We start from the raw sequence: 25,821 nt of genomic DNA on the forward strand, positions 1-25,821 counted from the left end.
CACGACACCTTAACACGAAGCGTTACGTAATTACTGAAAATTTGAAGATGATGGTAATGAAAGCGACGGTCCCTTCTGAGGGAGATGCGACTCGTTAATCGTCATGAAGAAAACGATCTGGTATCATTAGGGAAGAGTGCCGTTCTAACGGAAAAAGTACAGTGGAAAATAATAAAGCACCGGAGCAATATGGATTTACGAATAAAAACTCGCTGCAAAGAAGAATTAACCCAAGAGTTAATGGGGACCTGATAAAGCCCTAGTGGGCCATAGCGTGGAATAATCGAGATGTGGAACACAGGCAGCTTTTTGTAATCTTCGCGTTAAATTTTAAGTACTAGGGAAATCTCACCTGTTTAGCTTTTTTTATAAAGGTCAATAATTCTAATCCTTTTCTAATGCACCAATAAATATTCAAATAATGGATTAATGGAAAATATTTGAAATTTTTAAATATCACTTAAACCTTCTTCCTCAGCCCCCTCTAGAATATCTGTACTTTTTGATATCCATTCTAGTCTAAATATTCATTTACAGTGCCTTAATCCCAAATGGAAATCATCGAATTTTGTGATGAACGGGTTTACGCGGTGCACCTCGGTTACCTGCGCCACCCACTATAGCCCTTTCGGCCGTTCTTCGCTATCTTTAGATGACCATCAAATTGAATGAACGTATGCACTTGCATGACCGTTAAATAACCATAAACCGCAACGTTTTTGTTGTACTCTATTCATAAACGAGCAGCAGTAGGGGCGAATGTAAGACGCTTGCAGAGCTACTTCACCAGAGAGAGAGAGAGAGAGAGAGAGAGATTTAAACGCATCCCTCAAATTCCCTTGAAAAATTAGGTAAACTTAAAATTTTGACTCGGTAGAGTACGTCTTCACTTTGTTGTCCATTTACTTTAAAAATCACCGACATGGATCCTTGGAGTTGATGGTCAACGATACATCCATATCCATTATTGCAGTCGTTAGAACTAATGCGTCCACATTTCATGCGCTGCACATATAAGTCTCTAAAAGCTTATACAACGTCCGTTGAGTGCTATTTGAGGGACACATTCGGGGATAATAGGAGCTTACTACAGTAGAAACGATGACCGAATTAATTTGTCAACAGTTCACGTTCGTCCCACATTAAGAAAAATGGTTGTACAGATTAACTGAGATCTTAATTTTAAATATAACATCCCGAAAACGGGAATACTTTGTTCGGCTATATTTCAGTGCCCTTGCGATGATAACAATGCATATGCCCTCCTGAATTATGAATACTTTTCAGTATTTCACCTGGCTCGAGTGCACAATATTCCTAAAGGTCTCTGAATGATTTATGCGGTAAACACCGAACGCATTATTCATGCAAACACGTCAGACACGTGACTCGCATGGAAGTTTTAAATGTACTACGCTAGATCTCTATTTTTTTCTGTTTATAAGATACTTAAGAATTTACGACTTACATGTAGGTGTTCAGCGCAAGTTTCTGATAGGTTTAAAGTCTGGCCATATGTCTGCGATGCGGACACCGGCCGGGTACGGGACAACTGACAAATGAGAATTGTACCGGTCCCGTTCCGTATATATGAGTGTTCCGTATCGTCGTCGTGGTGTTGAGATTCTCCAGACTATCTTTCTGGAGTGTTGCAGAGAAAAATGTTCTAAAATTTCAGTAAGACTGATTTTGCCATTGTGGCAATAGTGTTAAAACATGAGGGAGAGACGGAAAGAGATAAAAAGCAAAAAGGGAAATATGGGTCCATAATGCAGGGAAAGTAGATCAACTGAAGGAGAATTTATCATGTTACTTCTTCTCATGTTATTTCTCGTTACTGAGATCGCAAACGGCAAAATAAAGTCGTAGTTGTTCAATAAGTTTCTCGACATCCATTTTTCAGTCAAAAAGGAAGAAAATCAGTAATGACTATACACAGGGTGTGTCCCGATTGTTTTTAAAAGTGGTGTAGTGGACTAAAAATTTTAGAATCTTTAGACTAATTCGACGCAATAGCAGAATTGACAATCTGCAGTCGTCTTGGTTCACTTAGATTACTCCTGGTTTTACTCCCAACTGGTGCTCAACCATAGGGAGATATTAAAGATAAGATAAAAAAGGCAATAAACCAAACTCGCGCGGACGAAATTCGGAAGGGCTTCAAAGAAATCAGATATCGAACAGAAAGATGTGCAGAAAAGAGTGGAAATTATATGAAATAAAGTAAAATAAAACGTTTTGTAAATAAGTTTTTTATGCGAACACAATTCGTGATATTTAGTTTAAAGAATTAGGTCTTAAAGTAAGCACATCTGGATGAACCTCAGCACAGTTTCATAATTTTGTACTCTAAGAAACTTTCCTTAGTAACATTTTGCCGAATTATGAACGCAAAGGGTAGTTTATCTGAAAGGAAAATGGGTTTTGCGTCACAGGGAAGGCCTATTTGATTTGTAACAACTCAAAATATACTCTAAATTAGTTTCATCGCAAGCAGGGCTTAATCCCAGAGGCTCACAATAAAATTCTAAAGTTAGTTAATCCATTAAACCTCTTGTAACATCAATTGGGGGACGCCCTGTATGACGAAAATGAAATAATAATTAAATATTGATATTACATGATTAAAAATGACGAAGGAAAATCGGCGATTTTCCTTCTTTTTGGTAGAAATTTAGAGAAAACCTGCGTGGCACGTCCACCTATAACTTCACCGTGGCCGGAATATATCAAAATATATAAAACTCGTCGACCAATTGTCATCGATGAAACACGGACCTGTCTCTTGTCTGGGACAGACTTGTCATGTTGATGTGAGTCAAAAAACATTAAAATGGCCGTATTCTATTTGGAACGGGCGTCGTGACTTGTCCATCGAACGAACACTCGTTTCGCACCCGTCCCGTGCCCGTCTCGCAGACATGTGGTCAGTGCGTCTACGAGGTCCTAAACAAAGCATTTTTTCGTTAGACTCCCCAGGCTGGATGGCGCTTTCTGAGGCTTCATTATTTATTCATCCAATAAACTAATGGTTAGCCATAAATGAACTTGTCCAGCGAAATTATCGCTTAAAGGACAAAGCTTGTTTTCAAACCGAAACTCAACAGGAATATTCCTGTACTGCCATATTGATCATAGCACCATGTCACTTTTAATTAGTGCACGCCCATATTTATTGTATAGATGGGCTTCATTCCCACTTTTCCATTGGCAAACTTCCATTACAAGCAAGAATTCCAACTGACGAGCGCGTATTGAAAAAAATCTTGACGTGTGTGAAACAGAAATATTTTCGAGCCCCTGATATAATCGTAGAAGAGGGAGCGGAATAAGAAATACGTCGGGGAGTCTTATTCAATAAGCGTCAAGCTTTTTTGGTTACTAAAAAAGCTCATTTTTTATCGTGGGGAGCTTGAGATTTATGAATCGGTCTCTCCAAAGTCAGAGAAGACACGTTAATTCATTTGGAGGAATGTAACTAATTTAGTATTTTGATGATTTATAAATCGACACATCTTGCAACAATTTATGTTGCCGCGACAAAATCCAACGTCATAGGTAGCAAAATGGCACCAGACTTTTGGAATTTTTTGAACGATCAAAAGGCAGGATTTCCTGCGAATTTTCACCATTTTAATAACAAATTAAAGTACGTTTTTTTTTTAATTGCACTGTTTATCCAACAATTTTCTGGATGTGCCCGCGGTTTGCTCTGTCAGAATTGTAAACAAAATTACCAGCTTCTAGCAGATTTTGCTCATTTTCATAATTGCATCAAATAGAGCAACTAAATATTCAGTTTCTCTGTTCGTTCCCATTTTTTTCATATCTGGATTCGTTTTCGAATTTAAAATTAAAATCCGCAATGAATTGCATGTGTGAAATCGGCAAAAACGATTTAAAATAAATACATGAATCCAATCTTCAAGTGGCTGTCGAAGCAAAAGCGATTCCGGACATATCTCATGGGAACTTGACTCAAAGAATATCCCTTTAAATTTGAAATTGAAAATTGAATATTCCAAGAAAGTCAAAAGACGTTCCCGGGATATTTTTCAATATATGATTATAGCCATTTTCTAAATTTTTATATCCTGTTTTGTTTTTGTGAAATAAATAAAAGTGCTAGTATCGCAACTTTTAGTGAGGACTCATAATAATCGCTTTTAAGGCGACTTTTTCAACTGTTTCAACACACTTTTTTAAGCAAATATGATGACATACGTAATTTTTTTTTAATTCAGAAATTCTTTTCAGCCCAAAGAGAGCGAAGGTCAAAAACCTATCCGGACCTCCACGCGATGACATGTGGACGCCTCCTCTCTTGATCGGCCAGAAAAGGCGGGAGGATGAATGCTTAATGGATAAAACCTGTAACTACCTGAACCAACGAACGACTTGTCGCAACGTCAGAAGTCAGCCCTTGGAGCAAACACGACAGGAAAGACCATAGAAGGTCACGACGAAGGGCTTAAATACTCACGGACGGTCATATACGTATGGATATTACACTGCAAAGACAATCGTCTCAGGAAAAAGTGCATATCCGTAGAAATAATTTCGATTGCCCAAGATAAAAACAAAAATTTTTCTCTTGAACACATCAGGAATGGTAACAGGACACTGGATTGCAGGGGTATAGCTAAAGTGATTGAAAAAGTTGCCCCGCAAAAGACACAAATTGAGCATGGGGAGGTGCGCAGCCATCACGGAAGCTCTCTCAATTACACGCAGGACGAAAAGAAGTGCTACAGGAGCAAAATGACCCAAAGAGACATTCTAAATCCACAATAGATGAGGAGTGCGCGGAAACAACTAGCAGAAGGGGGGTGGACTAGATAATGGATACTCCCCGTTCCCTCCGATCCTCACGATTTATCCCTCAGGGATCTTTCCGAAGTAGGAAAATGTTCTTTCATCCTGAGGTTTTTAGTGGGTGGACGCTTTGAGGAGTCTCCCTGACCGCCAGAACACCAGGCCGGGTGTCTTTTGGAGATTTTCCCTGCGACAAAAAGAGCTCAAAGGTATAAAAAAAAGACACGATTGGGTGTTCCCTCAGTAAATCAGCCACTTGAAGCGAATGCATCGCGTTCTGCTTGCAATCCAGAGTTAAACCTTCCCTTCCTCTCCTCTCCTCTGTGTCAATCACCACCGTTATTAAAACGCATTTAAATGCAACAAACAAAAATACGGGTATTAAAATAAACAAAAGATCTCCCCGAAAAAGTAATCAATTTAAAGCGTTGAATGTTTGAACTGCGAGAACAATAATTTGGCCAAACAATTTTGATATAAACGAATAAATAGGCTCTATTGTGTTATCATCCTATTAACAAAAAAAAAGTTTGAACGCTTGAAACACTGGGAAATATTAATATTTTTTCCTGAAATATGTGGCGTGTAGGATTAAACGTTCATCGAGCCGTGCAGGTAATTCCGATTAAAATGGATTTTATTTGTGCAAGAACAAAACCACCCTACGCTAATGACTTCAATACTTCATGTTAAGATGAATCGCCCCTGCGTCGATCTAATCGCATCTAATCTCGAATAATAGGCCACAGGACTCGGAACGAATAAAAGTGTAGTTTTCAATCTATAAATCAATCTAGATTAGGCAATAAATGTCTTGCTTGGGAACCCTCCTCCTGCATTAGTATAATAAATCCGTATATTCCTAGCTGTAGTTGTCTAGCAGGACTGAAACTTATTATTGATAATAAAAGTTTAATAGGGCAAAAACTTGCTTAAAACGGGACGCATACTTTTTAGTATCTTTTTCGAAGATTCCTCATGCGCAAAAATTGATGTTTAATGCTTCAGTAATTCCACAACACTCAAGGGAAAACTCTTGCATCGCATAGCTAAAAGTCGCTTGTGAATTTGAATGAATTTAATAAGATTTTGAGAAGACAAAAGTGAATTTAGAGATTCTCGAATTTAGATGAAATTTTCCAGATTTCGAACAAAATTCAGGCCGATTAGACTTCGGATTGAAAATTCATCTGCATCGTCAGTAGATAATTTTATATGATTTTTTCATTGCTCCAAAATCTTACTAAGTAGTTTCACCTCTTATCACGCTCAATCCTCGTGTAAGCAACCATTTAGTCTATTATGCCGTCCCGGTCCCAATGGCTTAACGAACACGTTTCCTCATTTTCTCTCCATCAAGTGTTCTCCCTCAAAGCAAAAAATGTGAGGATCTCATGCTACTTACAAGCTCTTAATAATATTTCGTCCTCCGTAAATCTCCTTGAGCCGTATTTCTGATGGAAATGTATAAAGGAGGAAATCCTAAGAGAGGCCATAGCGCGCGTTAACGGCTCGTCCGAAAAAGAAATAAGACATCCATCCATTCGGCAACTATATAAGTACTGCTCAAGCCGACAGCCTCCCATTGGACCCCGTGATGAATAGGCCTCGATATTCCTTTGTTATTTGTTTATCCTTTCTGGTCTATCCCTAATGGAGGGGTTTGTTTTTGTGCTGCTGAGGAAGAGTGTTAAAAAACTAACGTTTATAGTCTTCTAGCTGATGTGTGTGTTTCTCCGTCTTTTAGTGCTCTTTGAGCGACCGGAGATAAAGAAGCGATGAGCCAGTCGCTCTAAAAAACGTTGTTTATCCACTCCAAACCCAAGTTACCATGGATGATGCATGCGATTTAAATTTATCATGGAACTGATGATGATGCTGTTTGTGAAACAAAATGAGGAGGAGGGAGCTGCAGATGGAAGCGATGCCATGGGAAGTGAGGGTAATGATGTTAGATGATGAGCCATTATCTACCGAACAATTGCTCAAAAAACCGTCTCTCCGAACGAGTGGAAATGAGAGAATAGCGAGATCGGAGCATCAATAAGTTTCGACTATATTGCCCGAAATCAAAATGGACGTTACAGAAATCTCCCAACCAAACGACTCAGTTTTATTGAAAAATAGACGTGAGACGATATGGTCTTTGAAAATCTAACCCACAAGGTTTCAAGAATTTTGTGGGTACGACCTCAGGAGGTATTCTTTTGGGTTTTTGCTCCTATGAAAAAAAAATATATCTCCGGTGTCAGCTCCACCTTCAATACCTCAAAAATATATGTTCCAAATGGTCGAAGACCGGTACTAACTATTGTACTGTCAAACGGCCTTTGGCAGTTCTGGATAATGCGAACGTAGGTGGGCCTCTTAGATGAGGTGGTTGAGAAATGTCCAATGCGGACAAGAACCAACAAATGCAAACTGGAAAAGTTCCGGGTCACTGAGGAGCCGGAACAATTAACCCTCTATTCATCGGGTGATTTATTTCGTGAACAATTCTTTAAGGAAACCACAATAGAGCAGAAAGTGGTTGCTTTGTTGCTCGATTTATTGTTAGGATTTACAGATTCATTTACAATAATTGCGATTAATATGGTCCACTACATCGATTGTATCAAATTATAATGGCTGCTTTTACTCTTGTGGATATTACAGTTTCGTATTATTTTTCGTGCGTTGCGTGATCCGGGTTACGAGGTTTGTTTCCTGGATTGAGATTTCTATAGCTGGTGATTTTCGTCTCAACACACTCAAATTTCCTTCTTGAAATTACGGTAAGTTATTTCCTATTGGGTTGTGATATTAAAAAAAAATAATTAAGTGCGTAAAAAAGTCGAAACATTTGGTCAGCGTTACATGGCAATTGAACGGACAGTGTTCCTAGCATAAACACCATCGGAGTCTATGTTTTTATTTAAAACAAAAATTTTCGCAATATGTCCAAGTAGTGTTTTTAAACGGCATACTCGCTACTGAGCAAATATAATTTTCCACAGCTGCCATATTTCCTGTGTGTAGTGAAGTTGAAAGTTAATTGAATTTTCCAAAACAAACAGTTCCTCTCAAACAGTTTTATATGCGATGCCTTCCTCTTCGAAGGCCCATCTCGTTAAAACCTGTTTTACATATAATTAAGCGACCTGTCCAAACAGCAATTACGGACCATCATTTTCATACAGAAAAGCTCCTAAACACCCTGTTTTCCAGTATAATAACACCAGCGTTTTTCTTTGATATGATTGATTTAAGGGCCCGAGATATTTCTCGGCATTTATCATCATATACGGCGCCCTTCTTTTTTAATCTCTGGAACAAACAGTTTCAAATTAAGTCATCGACAGGATGACATATAAGGGCAATAAATGCTATAGAAATCCTCGAGGAAAGCTCGTTTCCAGAACTGGAACACATCAATTCGGAATGATTATTATAGGAGGATCTTAGAGCAGAGGCAACCGCTCTGATGACAGTCATTTGTACTGCGAGAAGAATCTGCTAAATATTTATGATAGACTTTATCACAGCGCACTTTCTTCAGTTTCGTGTTACGGACAATTACTATTAAATGGCAGACGATTTAGTGACCATTATCTCGGTCAGTGACACAAAGTCAGTCTGATTAGGTTCAATGTTCAAGGTCGACAAATAGGAAGTAAATTTCCTGAAGTGGAGAAGAAGCAACTTTCCAAGACGGTGAGTCGTTCCACGGCGAAATAAGAAAAACCAGGTTTCACGCTGGGATCCAATGCGCACGCGCATACCACGTAAACGTGAACTAAAAACCTAAACATTCCAACCACACAACGCTGAGTGAGCAAATATAAAAAATTACACCGGTTAGTTCTCAGATATCTTAATTGCACCTCGCTCCTCACATTCCCGTAAAATGAGACACAAAATTATTTGTTTTCCAGCAGCGATGTGCTTGAAACTTGCTCAGTGATTGGTTCTCTCAAGTCCCCCCCCCCCCCTCCTTCTATACGGCCACAGTGCATGTTGCGTTTAATCAGCAGTATCTCATATGTTCAGTCCGATGGAAGGACCGAATGTACGTTGGGGATAGAGGAGGGAATGTGTGTGGCTGATAGAGGGGCCAGACCAAATTTAACGGAAACAACGCATAATTAATAACAGCCACCACATCAAAGTATTCGGCGGATCACTATCGCCAACCGAATCACACATTTTTACTACCTCTGTATTCGTGTGGAACAAGATAAATAAACTACCGTGCGTTTTAACCAAATCCCCTCAAAGAAACAAGTAGGTTTTTGAATTATTTGACATCGAGCCCGTATGTTTTTGACATGTTCTATGTATCGAACGTAAAGAAACAAACCTAAACCGCTTTTACTTTTACTCTTCACCATCCGTGAAGAAAAAGTGGACCATAAATTAATCTAATTAATATTTATTTACTTACCCCATTTACACAAAACACCGAGAATGTCGTCCATTATTCTCCATACACAAATTGAGTCTACGTTTCATATTATCAATCACTCTAATGATGGTCTGTACAAGAACACTTTCACATTCTTGTCGAATTCTGTCTTTAAGATTTTCAATTGTGTGTAACGGGGTTTTAAACTTTAACTAACCAACACACAAGTCCGTGGAGCTTTGAAAAGACTAGTTTTACTAAAATACAACAAACAATAGAGGTAAAGGGAGTCGTATTTAAGTGAGGTTGGGTTTCATTGTTCGTGTTCGAGATTACGCAGAACATATCAACGACATACGTGGTCGGCCTCGAATAATCCCAAGGCCTACTTGACCGGAATTTGCTTAAAACGCACGGTGCGATAAACGGCGATGTGCACTTAGTATTCATTATGCTAATTAGCGGTGATGTTCAGTTCTTGGCAAGGTAAATGGCGAGACGAGAGTTGAGGTATCCGGCGAGGGGCGACGTTTTAATATGTTTTTACCCTAATACGGCAACATGTGATACTGCCGTGCCAAAACACGTTTCAGTACCTAAAAATAAATCCAAACCACGTGTATGGTCTGAAGAGGACATTTCAGGAATTAGGATTCAGCAATTTGCAGGAGTTGGACTCTGTTCAACGACGTATCGTGTAGAATCTCCTCTTGCCCCTTAAAAACGCGTATCTTGACCCCTTGACCCGAAACTAAAACAATTTCTGGAGAAAACTGTTCACCTCTATTACTTTCATAACACGGAAATTCCACACATCTCCCGAATCTTCGACGTTATTTTTCCAATTAAAGCCAGAATCCCTATTACGATGGTCAATGTTTCTTTCGCCCTCCACTTCTTGGGACCCTTCGAAGGAATCCTACAGTTAGTTAAGGGAGAGGAGTTTGCGCCCTGTAAACTTCGTTCACTCTCGGGATAACAGCCGCAGTTTACCCGTCGCGTTCGCTACAATCGGATTGAAGGCGTTCCGATTTTTATTCCTGAATCCCGACGATTTAGACGCGCGAAAGTTGGAACTTCGGTGATTCGTGATTGAGTCGTTGAATGTTAGGATGTAATGGCTCTGTTAGCACTTTGTCAGTGAGGGCAAAAGGTAAATATCTATTACGTTAAATCTGTGAAAAAAAATTTTGAAAAATTTCATTTGATTTTCAAAAATAATTTTTTATAATTTGCCTTCAATGAGGCACTTTCAAAATAACCGAGATTGTTTGCTAATTGTCTTAAGTGGCACTCTCATAGTTTGAGATGTCTAAACTAGTTCAGAACTTTTTAAAACACGTTTGAAGTTCCTTGACGCTCTCGAAAAAAAAAGAGATAAAAGCCCTATTGTCATTAGTTTTTAGTAATCTAAAGAAGAGCTATCAGTGAAATTGACTGAGACTCTCTAAAGAACATTCATATTTTTATAACCCGCGTTCCAGCCTCGCAAATATTAACTTTCACAATAAATTACTTTATGAAGAAAAATACGACCCTCTATTGTGCGGGGTAAATTTGTTAGAAACAGGTAATATATTTTTAATTTTGATTGATAAACCTATATAAATTCCCACTTGGATTAACGATGTGTCGAAATTTCCATGAAAGAAAAAAATCCGTTTTTTTAAACCGATTTAGTTCAAATAATCCGTCTCATTTTATTAAAAAAGTGATATTTTTTGCTACTTTTTTTAAAGCCATGGCTTTTGTAGCTTTGCTTGAAAAACTTTTATCTGCAAAGTTTTTATGAGTAAATAATAAACATTTCGTAGTTACCTTTTTTCCTCAATGACCTAGCAATTTCCACTGTTTCAACACTTAAAAATTTCGCATTTGAGGAACATAGTTAGTATATACTGATGAAGCATATCCTGTATAATAGTAGATTACACTTGTAATACTACTGTAGTTCTGGAACAGCTAATTACACTCGTATCGGGTGTAAACGAGATTACTCTCTGACTGCCACTTTTCAATTTTGAATAGAATTTGAAGAACTTTGACATATATTTTGTGTGGAATAAGTGCCATTTACTGACATCAAAATAGTTCATGCAAGTCTCGAATTCATCAGTCATTTATCAGATTAGTCATGGTACACGGCACTCCGCTCCTACAAATTTAACAAAAACGTCAAAAAAAGATTCACTCACCTTTCCGATTTATAGTACCTCCCTTATTAATCGATGCATCTCCCAGAGAATCATCCTGTATATCTATAGTTTTTTCACTTCGTATGAATTTATTGTTGCGAATGCAAATCTGATTCTTTTTTGACAGTTTGGTAAAAACTCACGAAACTAGAATTCCAGAACAAAACTGAACATTCACATCAGTTTTTACTTGATAATTTCCATGAAACTAAAGAGTTAACGGCAAAGTTTTCAGAGTTTTTAAAGTTCATTTTACAAGTTGTGACGTATTTTTGTCAGTGTAAAATTGACTTATAACATATTCTTAGCAAATATTAATTTAGTTCTCGGAATACGATTGTCACGCTGCTTTAGTATGATTTAGTAAAATCAGGAGGGTGCTCGGATATCTAGAAGCTAAAGCCATGAATTAAGTGTTAAACACTATGAGAAGCATTAAGAGATTTTTTAAAGTTCGGCATAATTTCGTAATTTTCTAAAGATTTTTTCAAAATGGCAGTAATTTTATTTAATTCTAGCAGGTGCAGTAATTTGTGTAAATTAAGATAGGAGTGCATGATAAGTGGACAAAGGAATAATGCCATTTTGAACACCACATTCACGTGTTTTTTAGCTGTCAAAAATTTAAAAATTCATTGTCAACTTTTAATTGAATATTTATCACATGCGTTTTAAAGTATTAATTACGCGGGAATCATAATTCAGAATTATCGCACGTAGCAGCGTGCATAAAACAGTCTTTACGATGCGTGTATGGCTACGGTGTGAACAACATTAGAAATTTAAATTCCGGCATGTCTAAACAGTTTGACAAATTCATAAAACTTCTTGACTCCTAAAAAGTTTGATTAGATGTAATATTAATACACTTGTAATAAAAAAAAATTGTATGATATGCGTGTCTGAGAGCCTTAAAAGCTCTTGCGACTTACAAAATACAGCACTGCAAGTCGTGTTTTGCAACATGCCGCGCGTGTTTTAAGTGCCTTAACTACTATATTATACGAATATATTATATTGTAAGTGTGGTAAGTAGGTAATTACTGCATGGGGGTAAGAGTTGCAAACCGAGCCAGTGAGGCAAGTTCTAGGGCGGTAATAACCAAGTACCTCACGCATCATTCCAATTGGGTGAACCTGATAATTGATGAACATGATAATTAAACTGCTGTTGAGATAATACAGTTTTCACCCCATGGGGTTTGAGAATTGTGGTGTGGAACGACATGGGCAGTGGTGTGACGAAAAATTAGTGCAGTTGGTTTATAAATTAGTGCCTGAACGTCCAAAGATGCAGAAAGTTGTAATAATCCTGTAGAAGAGTGTTTTGGTAAATAATCAGTAGCTATACGGTTTTCTTTCAACGCAGTTTAAAGTATAGTAATTTCCTTTTGAACACACTGTATATTACTGTATTTCTAAGAGCCTATATCGAAAGATGAATCATTGTGTTGCACTCAACTACTTTAATATCGTGTCGGATTTTCGCACTGTTCCGATTTATAGTCCTTCCCGCATAAAATGCAAACCACCACCCTGTATAGTGTTTTTGCGCTTTGCATGAAATTACTGTTGCTAAAGCAAAGCTGATTATATATTCGGCAATTTGATTAAAACCTCGTGGATCACGAAATTAGAATAACAACAAAACTAAACATAAATGTCAATTTTCACTTGATAATTTTCATGGAAATAGCTATTTAAGAGCCAAATTTTAGATTTTTTTTCTTCAGTTACGGCATAATTTTATCGTTAAAAATATTTCAACATGAGCATATCATTTCTTAGATTCCGAAATGGTGTTCGAATCCAACTTTTCCTTCGAGTAATATCAAAATATGTCTATTCCTATCGTTCCTCGATCGAAACTATGTAGAGCTAAAGAAAATGAGACGAATTGAGAGATTTGAAAAAACTTTAGCATCACCCAGTTCTGCCTGATCAGTTTTCATTTCAGTAATGCGCTCTTGGTGGAACCATTGAAAATAAGATTTTTGCATTTCTGCTCCTGTTTCTGGGTCGCTTTTGCAGCTGGCTCCGTATACGATCCAGCCAAATGAACAATTTGCAGTTTTACCAAAGTTTCCAGTTTTAGTTTCAATTAGTAATAATCGAAACGAATGCGTTTTTAAGAATCAACACATCAACTACGGCCCCTCAGTTCTAATTAACGAAACCCAATTCAACACACCGATATTTATTTTGTAGACAAAAACCGTTTGAAAACTTTTTAATAAAAAGAAAACAAACGCATTACAACGGTATTCAAGAGGAGCTATAATATCGAAATTCGGGGTTTAATTTCCTCATTTCATTAGGCGTGCCAAGGGTCCCTTGAAAACAAAAACAATTAGAAAAGGGGCACAAGCAATTGCGGCAAGTTGATAGCCGGAAAAAACATTTTTCATTTGGCTTTAATTACCTGGAAAGACTGGAACGGTTTCTGGATTTAATCAAGGAAGAAGGGGTTAGATAGAAGAGAAGAAATAAAATAGAGGGCGAGGAAGGTTATAAGTTTTAGCTTGCATAAAACACGAGACTACAACTTATTTTTCTCAGCAGACTATACGAAGAATTTAAATGACTCCGACGTATGAAATGTAAAGCTTAGACCAGGAGTGCAGCTGAAAGCACATTTATGTATGGACTTAATTACATATAGATCCTCAGCAGTATTTCCTTTCAGAACCTAAAAACACGCCTATGGGGCGAGCAAATAGATTGTAAAAACATTTTAAAAATAGAATTATGACCGCATTCCTTGGAACTCATTCTTCAATTTGGCCAATGTGACGCGACTTTGTGTTAATTTAATCCAGATGTTTCGGCAAGGCAAGAGCTAAATGAGAGATTCCTATCTGGAAATGTGGGACTTTTTATTATTATTTAAACGTTGAGACTCTCACCGCTTTAACAGTAGAAAAGGTAAGTTCTTGTTGTTGTTTTTGTGAATACTTTTTACCCGACTTCTGCGATGACGTGCGGAATTTTTCAGAAGAACAAAATACAAAGGCAGAAGATCGCCGACCACGTTCCGATTCTTCGCCCTTCTTGAAATTCTTAATTTTGCAGCCGCCCTGTATAAAATTGTTATTTGCGTGACTCGTATGGCCTCTTAATACAACATACATGTTTGACCTTATCTAATATGCTACGGCTTTTTTTTAATTTCAGGGATAACATCAAGTCGGTGTTAACAGACAAGAAGAAAGCCTCAGTTTAACACAGATACAAGAAATAAATTTTACCACTAGTCAGAAAATGAAGGGATCTCATTTTTTACACTTTTGTAGACCTCTCTTGAGGCACTTAGTGAGGGTATTTTATCGACCTTAAACAAGTTTTTATGGTTACTCGCAGAGTACCTTAAGATGACCTTTCAGACCATGAAAACGTGGAGATTACATGCTTCGCAAAAAGCTCATGTTTGTTTAACTTTCTATGCTGTTTTTCAATATCCTTACGGTTTCGTCTTGTGTGCAATTGAAGCTATGACACGATCCATATTGTACCCTAATCCAAGTTTTCGTCATTGAAATTGCCCAAATCGTGCAAATCAACCACACCAACGTCGTTTAAACTCCAACTCTGCAGCTTAGTTTAGATGCGATGGGACAATCAAAAGGTCGAAGTTAATTAAATTTAAATAACTGTCCAGAAAAAATTAGATATTGGAATTTATTTAATTTCGAATTAGTTTTTGTGGGTTGTTAGGATAGAAATCTAATTAATTTCATTCGAAAAGTTGGAATTTTGTCAGGGCCAATTTCCGTTAAAATATTATTTATTGACAAAAATTTCAAAAGTTATGATCCAATCTGATCCGCATATATTTAGCGTCTTCAGTAGTAATTCATCAATTTTGATAAACAAGTTCTGTAATCATTATTTTCAGCAATCGTTGCAAAGGTGTTTCTCTGGTACGACGATTCCCCGTCTTTGTTCTCTGTTTTTTGCTTCTACATAAACCCCACATGCCGAGAAGATTCCAGACAAGAACAACAAAAAAAAATTGCTTTTTTACCATTAACACGTTGATGATATCAAAAGCCATTTTTCCAGATAGGAATCTCTTATTTGCGTCCTGACTTCTGAAAACATCCGAATTAAATTAACGCAAAGTCGCGTTAGATTGGTCCCAGTTGAGTAATGAGTTCCGAAGAATGAAAATATTTTCTTACCTTTAAGATATTTTTACTATTTATTTACCTGTCCCGGGCCCATGCTTTTAGGTGCCGAAGGAAAATACTGATGAGGATCTATATGTAATTAAGTCTTGATAATATACATAAATGTGCATTCAGTTGCTCTCTTGGTATAAACTTTACATTTTATGCTTCGCAACTATGTAAATTTTTGGACTACTCTACCGAGAAAAATGGGCAATAACCTTGTGTTTTATGCAAACTAAAATTCATAACCTTCCTCGCCTTCCATTCTAGTTCTTGCCTTCCATACCTAACCCCTTCTTCCTTCATTATATCCACAAACCGTTGCACTCTTTTCAGTTAATTCAAGCCAAACGAACCTTTTTTTCTGACTATCAACGTGCTGCAACCGCTTGTCCTCTTTTCTAATTGTTTTTGTTTTCAAGGGGCCCCCGGTACGGGCCAAATTAAATAACGAATTTTAATGTTACTTTCCACTCCTGAATACCTCCGTTACTCCCGTGTTTCCTATCTATTGAGATTTTTTTAAATAGACCTTAAGGCCAACCAATGAGTTTATGCTTGCGACGGCCGAGCGTTGTACAATGAATGTAAAATGAAATTAAAAGTGCAAATTGCTTCATCAGTCATCTGTTTAAACCTTTTGAAGATCCAGTTGCAGAAGCCATAACTCACGACGCCCTTTATTATCAGAGGTCATGCAACAAAGTATTATTTTACAGGGCGGCTCAAACGCTAAGAATAAGGAAAAAACAATTGCAAATTCTTAATTTTTAAGCCCGTCATACACCAGAATTAATCCGTACGATAATAACGTCTCATTGGTCCGTGTGAATCCCTGAAGATAAAACTTATCTCCGATTAAAAATCTTAAACATCAATTCGCAAAAAAGACGATGTTTGGCGAATAGACTGCAACTATTTTAAACTCCAGATTAATTTCGTGTTAATAGACGTAAGGGAGCCCTTATCGAAATACCGAAGTTAAAAATTAATACATTTATTTTTTTACATTTTTTTAGACCTTCTTTGAGTCGTCTTGGGAGGGAATATTTTATCGACCTTAATTAACTTTCCACGGTTACTTTTCGAAGACCTTGAATTGACCTTTCGGACCATGAAAGACATAGAGATTATCTTTCGTAAAAAGTTCCTGATTGTTTAATTTGATCGTTGACCCGCAGGACCCTTGACTTTTTTCCTTGTGTGTATTAATATCCTGGGGATCGAGCTGCAAAAGGACGAAAACATAAAACTGCGAAAAATTCCTTATCCTTCCTTATCTTTTCACTTCTTTAGACATTATCAGCAAAAGAGGAAGTCCATTATGGTTTGAAACCTCAAATACTCAACTCAAGGAAGTTGTCCTAGATCTGCGACAGGAAAATTATGGTTCTCCATTATAAGAACGTATTCACGAAATTGCTGTTTCTCAAACGACAACTTGGTATTGTGAAAAATAGCCCCTTTCCGAGGTAATTCCAGTGTTTAACAGAGAAATTTTTAATAGGACTTCCCTGACATTCCATCTTCATTAACCGCAATAAGTACTCCGACGAACTTCAAGTAAACAAACGGAGCCTTGATGAACTTCTCGAAAATCAATAAACATATTTTGTTTAATTAAATGGGATTAAATTACCTCCTGTCTCTGCTTTTTAATGTCTTCATCAAATACTCGTTGCTTTTTCGATTTTCACTTTTCTGATCGGTTTCCGTCAGGAAAGGAACGTCCAATAAAATTGTGTGAAACGATGTCGGACAAAATTCCCACGCAACACGTTTCCAAAACGAAAAATTGGAAGTTGGGAGTTGGAAACTCCACGACTCTCCGTGGTTTCATTAACTGAGTAAACTCAAACAACTACCAGGGGAGCGAAAACTAATACGTCACTTACGAATTTTCATTTCGATGCCAATCTTTCAGGCAAAATCTGATTGGTTTTAGTTCACGACGTATCAGAATTTAATTTGATTGCATCGAATTTTTTAATGAAAGAAATTGGTGTGGAAATGCTTTTATTTGGTGCTAAGAAACAAACCCGGGGGAAAAAGGTGTATTCCGAAGCTTAATTGGGTATTTCAGGCAGTTAGTTTTTGTCGTTTTCGACAAAAAGTCGTCAAGAATGAGAGGTGCGAGCAGGAATTTCACCCACAAAAATTTTTTTTTTTTTTTGAATAAGCTTGTTTCCCTGCCCGTGTAGTGCCTTCGGGAATTTTATGTGTGGGTAAAGATTAGGAAGTATAATCTCGCGATATCGGCCATTTTACAAGTCCTAAAAATATCGGGATTATCAAAAGTAAATCCCGAGCTTTCGGGATTAATAACGAAACGATTTTTCTTTCCTTGTCGGGATTAAAAATAAAAGCTTTTCTACGATTTATTCCATTTCTTCTATGTATTATTCTATTATTCCATAATTCATAAAATTTATTTGGAATTTCCGCAATACAAACTGAACTACAGGGTATCAAATTTTTTTTTTTTTTTTTAAATCTTGCAAGTGTTTCAACGTCTTCAATAGGTGCATTTTTGTTAAAATATTGGTGCAGCTTTGTTGCTTACATGTGCGGTCGGGTTTGCAATTGATCGTAAAGATCGTACTGACGGGGAAAGAAAGGAGGGCATGAAGGAGAACAGGGCAGGAGTTATTCGAGAATGAGGATTCCTGAGAGCAGGTTGTTTGTTTTTGTTGGTGGTTTTAAAAACAGGACGATCTTTTCGCGTTCGTTCAAAAAGCTGAGATTATTATTTAAAAAAAAAAAAAAAAAAAAAACCGTCTGATATGGGAGCGTTTGGGAATAAAATAAACATTTTTTTCTACAGTGCCTTAAAGTGCATCAATATTTACCTGAGCACAGGCACATAAAGCGCTACTTTTACGCCTTTTTTATTTTAAACCTTTGTGGCCATTATGTTATTCAAATAGCTTTGATTTGAAAAACGAAATGCGACACTTTGTTAACTTAGAGCTTTTCGATAGACCGAATAACAATCGAAATATCTATTTTATCGAATTTGGTGAATCACCCCGAACACATCGAAGCGCCATTTGGATCAACACCAGTAGAAGGGTCAGATAATTTACAGCAATCACTTGATAACTTTAAGCCTAATTCTAAATAGACATTTTCATTTCGCACGTTATTAATTTTGATTTTAATTAATTTAATTTTGACATTATTAATAATCAGTGCATTAAGTTTCTCTTGGGATTTGGCTTAAATTCTCTGCAACCTTTGGCCTCATTTTGGTTTTCCAAATATTCCATAATTTTCCTCGTCATTCCTTGTATGCTAATTTTATTTTTAGCTTTGGCAGTTCTCAATTCTAATTTCAAATGGACACGTTTAGCAATAATTGAAACTACTCTCTAAAAACGCCGAATCGCCCTACATCAGAAGTTCACAAACTTCGACTTGTCAGTACATTATTAAACGACTTTTGTGACAAATTTTACGTCCTACGTGGGGCCTTCGTGATTTATTGCATACTTGCCTTTCTTATGTATCTATTAGAAAACTATTGACCGTTATGACTTGCCCCTTCTTTACCTTGTTTTATAAATAATATAATCGTGGGGCCAATCCCAGGATTAAGAATAAATATTCCTTATGAGATCTCTGGAATCCTAAAGGGACTTCGGGGTTGTATTCCCTGGTCAGAATGAATGGGGGTTGAAGATTAACTGGCACGAGTATAGAACGTTAATTTCACCTTGACTAAATAAGAAATGATTACTTGTAATTTCCCTTTTTTTTATACGAATCGTTACCTCAGGGTACCTCTTTCCCTTTTCCCCATTAAATGGAACAAGATAGAAGGGTGATAGAATCGTTACTCCAGTAGTGGTTATCTGACTCATTATTAACTTCCTGCCAAGTTTATCGGGTAGCTAGTTCATAGGTGAACTTTGGAATAGTAGGTCCTATCCCCATTACAGATTACATGGCTTCTTATCTTTAGAGATTTTTGTGGTCTAGATAAATTTGGCAGTTGCTTTATGATCCCTACCTTCGTTTATTAGCGAAGGGACTAAGATTCCACGCAAAGTTTTTCAATTTGATCTGCTTGAAGTTAAATTAATCTGAAGTAACGAACTTCCCACCCAGGGGCGAAATTCGTGTGAAAAGGAGCTTTTTGTTCCTGTGTTATTCGATTTAATCGAAAAAGAGTCTAATGTTTTACTATTAGTTGGAACGAGAATCTAAATAATTTAATAAATCTTCCTAAATAATGCGATTTAAATTTGTTCCGGGAAGTAAACTTCCTTTAATTTTGGAGAAATCGCTTTAAAAAGACGATTCCACTTCATCTCTCATTCATACAAAAACTTGGAAATTTTTCCTCTTCGGGAAGTGTGGATTTTACTACAAATTACCTCTTTTCTAGGTGCCGGCTACGAGCAAGATAATTAAGAGCGTACGTGTGTTAGTGAGTGTCGGGGAGTGATGTCCTTTAATTGACTCTAACACGCCACCTGGAAAATCAACACCAATTAGTACACATAAACTGGAAGTTGTTAACTCAAGATGAGGTTCCTGCTGTCAGTGTTGATTGGCGCTTCCTTATTAAAAGGTAAGTATAATTCAGACAAATGTGGGAACGCAACCACTTCCACAAATTTAGGGCATTGACTGTATACCCTATTTTATAGATAAACCTTTGTTGATTTACTTTAGAAAATAAAATTGGAACTCAATTAGCACTTTCAGGTAGCACTTATCATAAGTGAATTTCGAGCTTTATTCCATTACCGACATGCACAATAGGAGCCAGGAATTTATTAAATTGCCTTAAAGCGGAAAACTGATGTGTTTATGATGAGTTCATGAAGTACCTAATAATCCCACGTCGTTATCTTCATCTATACGACAATATCCTCATTAAAGTTACGACACCTCTGAAACCCGAAAAGCTCGGGCCAATCTAATTAACACAACGGGGCGAAAAGTTTTTTAATAAGATCATAACAGTAAATTTTATCTGGGGCCTTAAAATTTAAGGCCCTGAACTTTCTCAAAGGCCTATGTGGGGTGTAATTTTATTAATTAATTTATTGGGTTTGTCTAAACGAGGGACGTGCTGAGGAAAATATGAGATTTTAAAATACATGAGGGCATTTAAGCTCATTACGTTTTAATTGGGGTTTGAGGGAGCCTTTTTTAAGGGGAGATGTTGCCAAAACCTCGGTGAATATCAATTTTGTTTTTGTGGAAGTCGAATGTGGATAATTGATGGGGGTCGAATTTTCGACGGTCCTGACTCATTAGCCTTTTCACGTAGTTCTCAAAAAATCAATCGTCACAAAACGTCAGGAACTTCGGGGCAAATTAATATTTATCATTCTGTCAGGGCTGAAGGTGGCTCATTTGTGCGATTTGCGTGATGGAGCCCATTTTCTTGCTTGCCAAAAGCCCACAAATACACAGTGTGCGTTACAAATCGCCCCCAAGTCGGAAGGTAGGTAAAACGAATTTGTCGTTCAACGATTTTGAAATTCGATTACCACGGACCATTGATTTTATGGGTCATGTATTGCTGGTTTTTGTGTTTTGATTTGAATATTTTATTATCCCAGTTTGCAGCGGAAACAAAGTGCAACATTTAGATCACTTACTTATAGCGACGTCTCGCTAAACAGTTATTTCTCGTTTCAGTTAGATGGTTGTGACGCTGTAGAAGGTCATCCGTCAATCCCGTGTTGTGTTTTGATTCAAAGCAGCATGATTCGTCATATGAACATAGGATCGCGACCCGTCCAAAGATAAGACACGTTTTCTATCATTTCTTTTGACTAGCGTGATGTTTTTACAATTTAGATGTTGCCAGAAACAGGACCTGAAAACGTGATTTTGACGTAGTTTCCTAATAGTTAGTGGAGATTTTCCATTGACAGGTGCCAACCTGTTTGAAAAACATGTTTGGTTGATAAAATTCTGCGCTATTATTAACTTTTAAATTTACATCATTGCATTAAAATTAAGGCCGAGCTTATTAACATAAGGCTTTTTGTTATATCAGAACTCATCATCGCCCAGGAGACAGTCTGGAAGAATAGTAACAGATTCCAAAAGGAAAAACTTAAAGGGCCACAAGGGTTCTAAGTTCAAGAAAGGTTTCCAACTCCCGGTTGCAAGCGCATTAACCAAAGGATGATTCCATTAAAGGCCTTTCCATTAAAAATTTAGAGAAATAACTTAGCTTAATTACATTTTAAGTCTATAGAGTGTGAATATTTTCAAGTACAACAAAATGACTTCACTTAAGACCATGTTCGTAGTACGCTAAATTGGTTCTAAGTGGCTTTTAACTCCCGCGTTCCCAGTGGCCGTAAAGTGCTACACCAGTTTCCCGTGAACACGCACTTAAAGTCCCACTTTAAGGCCTAGGCAACAAAAGTAGTTTCGCGAATTCACCGCGGGCGTCGTGGTGGTGCGGCGCTATCGACATTATCATATAATAACTGCATTAAAATCAGGCGGAAACGTTGATGAAATTGTGCAAAAAATATAAATTTCTCAAAAAATGTGAATTCAACGTATCAAAATACGTGAGATATAACGATGTAACGTTTAAAGTTGAGACGGCTATGTCGAGGCTTCAACCTTACGCAGAGCTCTACGAGCAGAACGTCGAAGGATTGGAGATGTGAAGAGGAAGTGGTACCCCCGTATACTTCCAAGTCAACAAAACATCAATCGTTTGATGATGATTGCATTTTCCAATTTGGTCTTCAATGATCTTTCGTAAAATGCAGCGGCGTTAAGTAAACAAGTTTATTCAGTTCGGTTCTGTAAAAGCAAACTATGATATCATAGAACTAGAATAAAACTGGAAATTTGAAAATTCGTTTTCACTCTTAATCGAAAAATAATATAATTCGCTTTGGCGTTATTTAATAAATGAGACCCTAGAGAAAATACTTGTAACAACGATCATTACCGAGAGAAAATTAATTGAGGTTATTTTTCCTTAAGGCGCATTTGAATATTTTTTTTCGTGTCCAACATAAATTAGTTACAGTGTAATTTGCCTCTGCAAAGAGGATTAAGGTGGATTAGCTTTGCCTTCGAATTTCTTCCTTAATTGTTGTTAAAGCGTGTTTTCCCGTGATTAATACGGGCCCAGGTAAAACATAGGAAGGGTCAAAAACGTCTTGTATATCGATTCCCATCAACGAAGTCTTTTGTAGTCAAAGCAGGGCCGCGCTATTAGAGGTGAAATAATGAGACAGCATTAATGTTTCAGCAGCAGGATATGCAAAATTGCTTGCTCCTAGTTACTACTTTGACAGGGCTTTCGTGTAATTGATATTTCCTTTATGAACTATTACACCATATATTTCACTCCTGAATACACTGGTCCACAGACGTCTCCATTAAAAGGGAGTGACAGAGAGATAAAGGAAAAGGAGAGGATTAGCTCTAACGAAAAACCCATAAATCCAGAGATTCCCGGACAAAATGAATCGTGAAAAGTTTTACCAATTTTTAACGTTAAGCTTTTGTTCCACAGACCGAAGCTTTTACCATCAGACTCAAAACATCTCTTCAAGAGCGTACGGCGAATGCAAAAGTTTCAAAGACTTAATAGGAGAAGATTGTCTGAAGGGCAAACTTCCCTTAGGGAAGTTCGAATTTTAGCCTGGGGAAGATGACAGATATTTTTTGGGATCTAATTTGCTTTTCGTAAGTGTGAAAGAAACTTTGCCGTTGGGCTCCCTCAGTTTTTACAACTCGATCTGATTAAGTTTTAACATAATCTGCGTGCTCGGGTTCAATTACAGAAAAGTTCTGCGAATTTTGCATTGATTCAAGGTATTTTTAGTGTTTCATAAATTATTACCTGGAGGGTTCACATACTGTTATTAATGTTAGGAAAACACGTAAGAAACGCTCTTACATGGTTTAGCGTTTAAAATTCAAGTTCCTGTGTAAGTGCATAATTAGTCATTAAAGGTGCTAGCATTCAAGAGTTGCAACCACTGCAATATGTACATTGTCTGCTGCTACGCTAATATCATCAAGAGAGAAAATTTGTCTGGAAACAAGCCGAAAATAAAACCGTTATGTAACGACGGTGCTCATACCGCCCCAAAGGGTCCTACACGGATCTGTACAAGAGAATTTTAAGGATCAAGTTGTCAAAGAGAACTCAGAGAATAAGTGGAAACCCTATTTCGACTTTCTTCCACAACTGAATTCTGGGCGGTGGTGGTTTTTATGACGCTCTCTTTGAAGTCTATGCCCTGAAGGGTTCTCTTAAGGCCATGAAGACAAATTATTGAACATATTTGCTACAGAGTAGTCGACAGGATATTGTGGTGGAGGCGAAGTGGAGCGCAGATGTTTCAGGGACCGTACGCCTATATTCTTGTCTATTTAATAACGGTTTCGGTTGTAACATGCCGACAAAACTTTTGATAGCATTGCTAGTCACAAAATCTTTATCTGAATCCAGCTTTTATAGCAACGGAAAATATTATTATAACCTACTTATTCCCAAATAATTTCGGAAAATTTAACAGCTTCAAGAGTAGCTTTTGTGGTTTCAAATTTCAGCTGTATTATTTTGTTTATTCTCTAATATAAATCTCAGATTATTTCGATAGTTCGGAGCGAATTCACGTCCCAATAGCTGTCAAAAGCCCTTTAGAAATTCTCACAACCCCAGGGATACATAAGGAGTTGAAATCGGGAGCATCAGAAAGGCGTTTTTATGAATTTGGTTCCAGACCTCGCCGAGAGGGTGAGCTGCTCCTCATTACTATTGGATAATATTTGCCACCTGTGATCCAAATGACGTAACTTTTTATACACACCACAGGCTTCATATTGACAGTGATGCCGCATCTACTGGAAATTAATATCTAGCAGGGACGATACAAGCTCCTTGCACCGACCGTTTGATAATTTGGGCATTATATCGACAGTAATAATAACACTGAAAATAAATAACCAGAAGCGCCATTTTGGTTCTCAAAAGAACATGTTTTCACCGTCCAAGTTGACGAACAAAGAACACAACGCTAAATTAAACTAAAACGTCGACAAATTAAGCGGTAACCGTGCGAAAATATCGGGTGATGTTTGACAGTGAAAGATATCTTTATCCTTTTTTAGCATATTAAATTTAAATGAGTTGTCATTTTACGTAAGGCGACTCTAACTGGTTACACTTTCTAACGTGAATTGTTGCCTCAGTTCAACCATGTGTCATACGTGGAAATGTCCATAGAGGTTGCAATGCATGCTGGCAGTGGAATCCTTAATTCTATTGCGGACTAAAGCTATGAGCAGGGCTGCAAAATAAATTCAACTAAGTAAGCCACTGAAAATTGTCATAATTACTAAATTATGGAACATACAACAGGAATGTTGCCTCCAAGCTGTTTTTTTGTTCAAGTTTTTACTAGTTTTCTTTCAGAACTGCATCTCTATGTTACAAAGCTTCATTTAATTTAAACAATTAAAAAACACGAACGCACAGTATTCTCGTATTACATTGAAGTTCAGAATATTTTTCGTTACGATCTGAATGACAAAGGAACTACCACCTGTATTGAACGCCATGCTTTCGCTTGCACCGGTGGACACCACAACATTAAGATCCAATGTAGCACTAAGCCCCAACCTAACTCAACACTGTTGTCTGATAAGAGAAAGGGGAATTCTGAGCGGTTTTGTAAGATTTGTACACTTGAATAAGGTATGATGTTACTTAATTACATTTCGGAGAACTATTGGTCGATGTGCCATGTGAATGGTCTAATTGGAATCTCGATCAATGAAATAGTAACTGTTCAGAAAGATCTTGGCAGAGAGCACGTGAAGGAGATTGCAAATGGAAATTAAATTATTGAAGTGACGACGTTCAGAGACGTCATGGCTCCCGGTTGTTTTTGGAATCTTCAGAGAAGACCCATGAAAGTTTCCCTGCGAAAGCGTCTGTCCAAGCTGAAAATTACTTGACCAGTGAAGATATCGGAAAAGTACCAGCCGGAAGAAATCCGGAGTATTGCAGAATGACGCGTTAGGTGCAGGTTGTGAGATAGGCGATGCCATCTGGCATAGTGGGAGGCTGAACCAGGGCAATAACATTGTCAGATCGAGTGGCACCATTTATTTAGAGGAAAATGTGGGTTGTAGGATAAAGATTGAGGCACTTTTAAGGTATTAGATGTTTCGCTGAATGCCGTACTTAATGAAGTACAAAAAGTAAATAGTAAAGTATTTCCGGTGGAGACTTTTATTT

At 37.3% G+C, this 25,821-nt stretch overlaps 2 protein-coding genes across 4 annotated transcripts in view; one reads left to right on the forward strand and one right to left on the reverse strand.

The window, feature by feature from the left end:
- Positions 1–9,471, reverse strand: part of LOC136342359 (APOBEC1 complementation factor-like) — a 130,983-nt gene extending 121,512 nt beyond the window's left edge. Inside the window, exon 1 of the mRNA XM_066288079.1 lies at positions 9,239–9,471. Within this exon, the coding sequence (XP_066144176.1) occupies positions 9,239–9,272 (34 nt within the window). The 5' untranslated portion in view covers positions 9,273–9,471. The remainder of the gene's footprint in view (positions 1–9,238) is intronic.
- A 715-nt stretch (positions 9,472–10,186) lies between these two features.
- The window catches only part of LOC136342397 (limbic system-associated membrane protein-like), an 82,042-nt gene continuing 66,407 nt past the window's right edge, over positions 10,187–25,821 (forward strand). For 2 of the 3 annotated variants that reach the window (XM_066288150.1, XM_066288152.1), the window contains exons 1-2: positions 10,187–10,352; positions 19,957–20,142. In XM_066288150.1, the coding sequence (XP_066144247.1) occupies positions 20,097–20,142 (46 nt within the window). In that variant the 5' untranslated portion in view covers positions 10,187–10,352; positions 19,957–20,096. Of the gene's footprint in view, positions 10,353–12,644; positions 12,725–19,956; positions 20,143–25,821 lie in introns of those variants that run through there. The other variant, XM_066288151.1, reaches the window with a different exon arrangement.

The sequence above is a fragment of the Euwallacea fornicatus genome, chromosome 12 (genome assembly GCF_040115645.1).
Source record: "Euwallacea fornicatus isolate EFF26 chromosome 12, ASM4011564v1, whole genome shotgun sequence".
In the NCBI taxonomy this organism is placed as follows: Eukaryota; Metazoa; Arthropoda; class Insecta; order Coleoptera; family Curculionidae; genus Euwallacea; species Euwallacea fornicatus.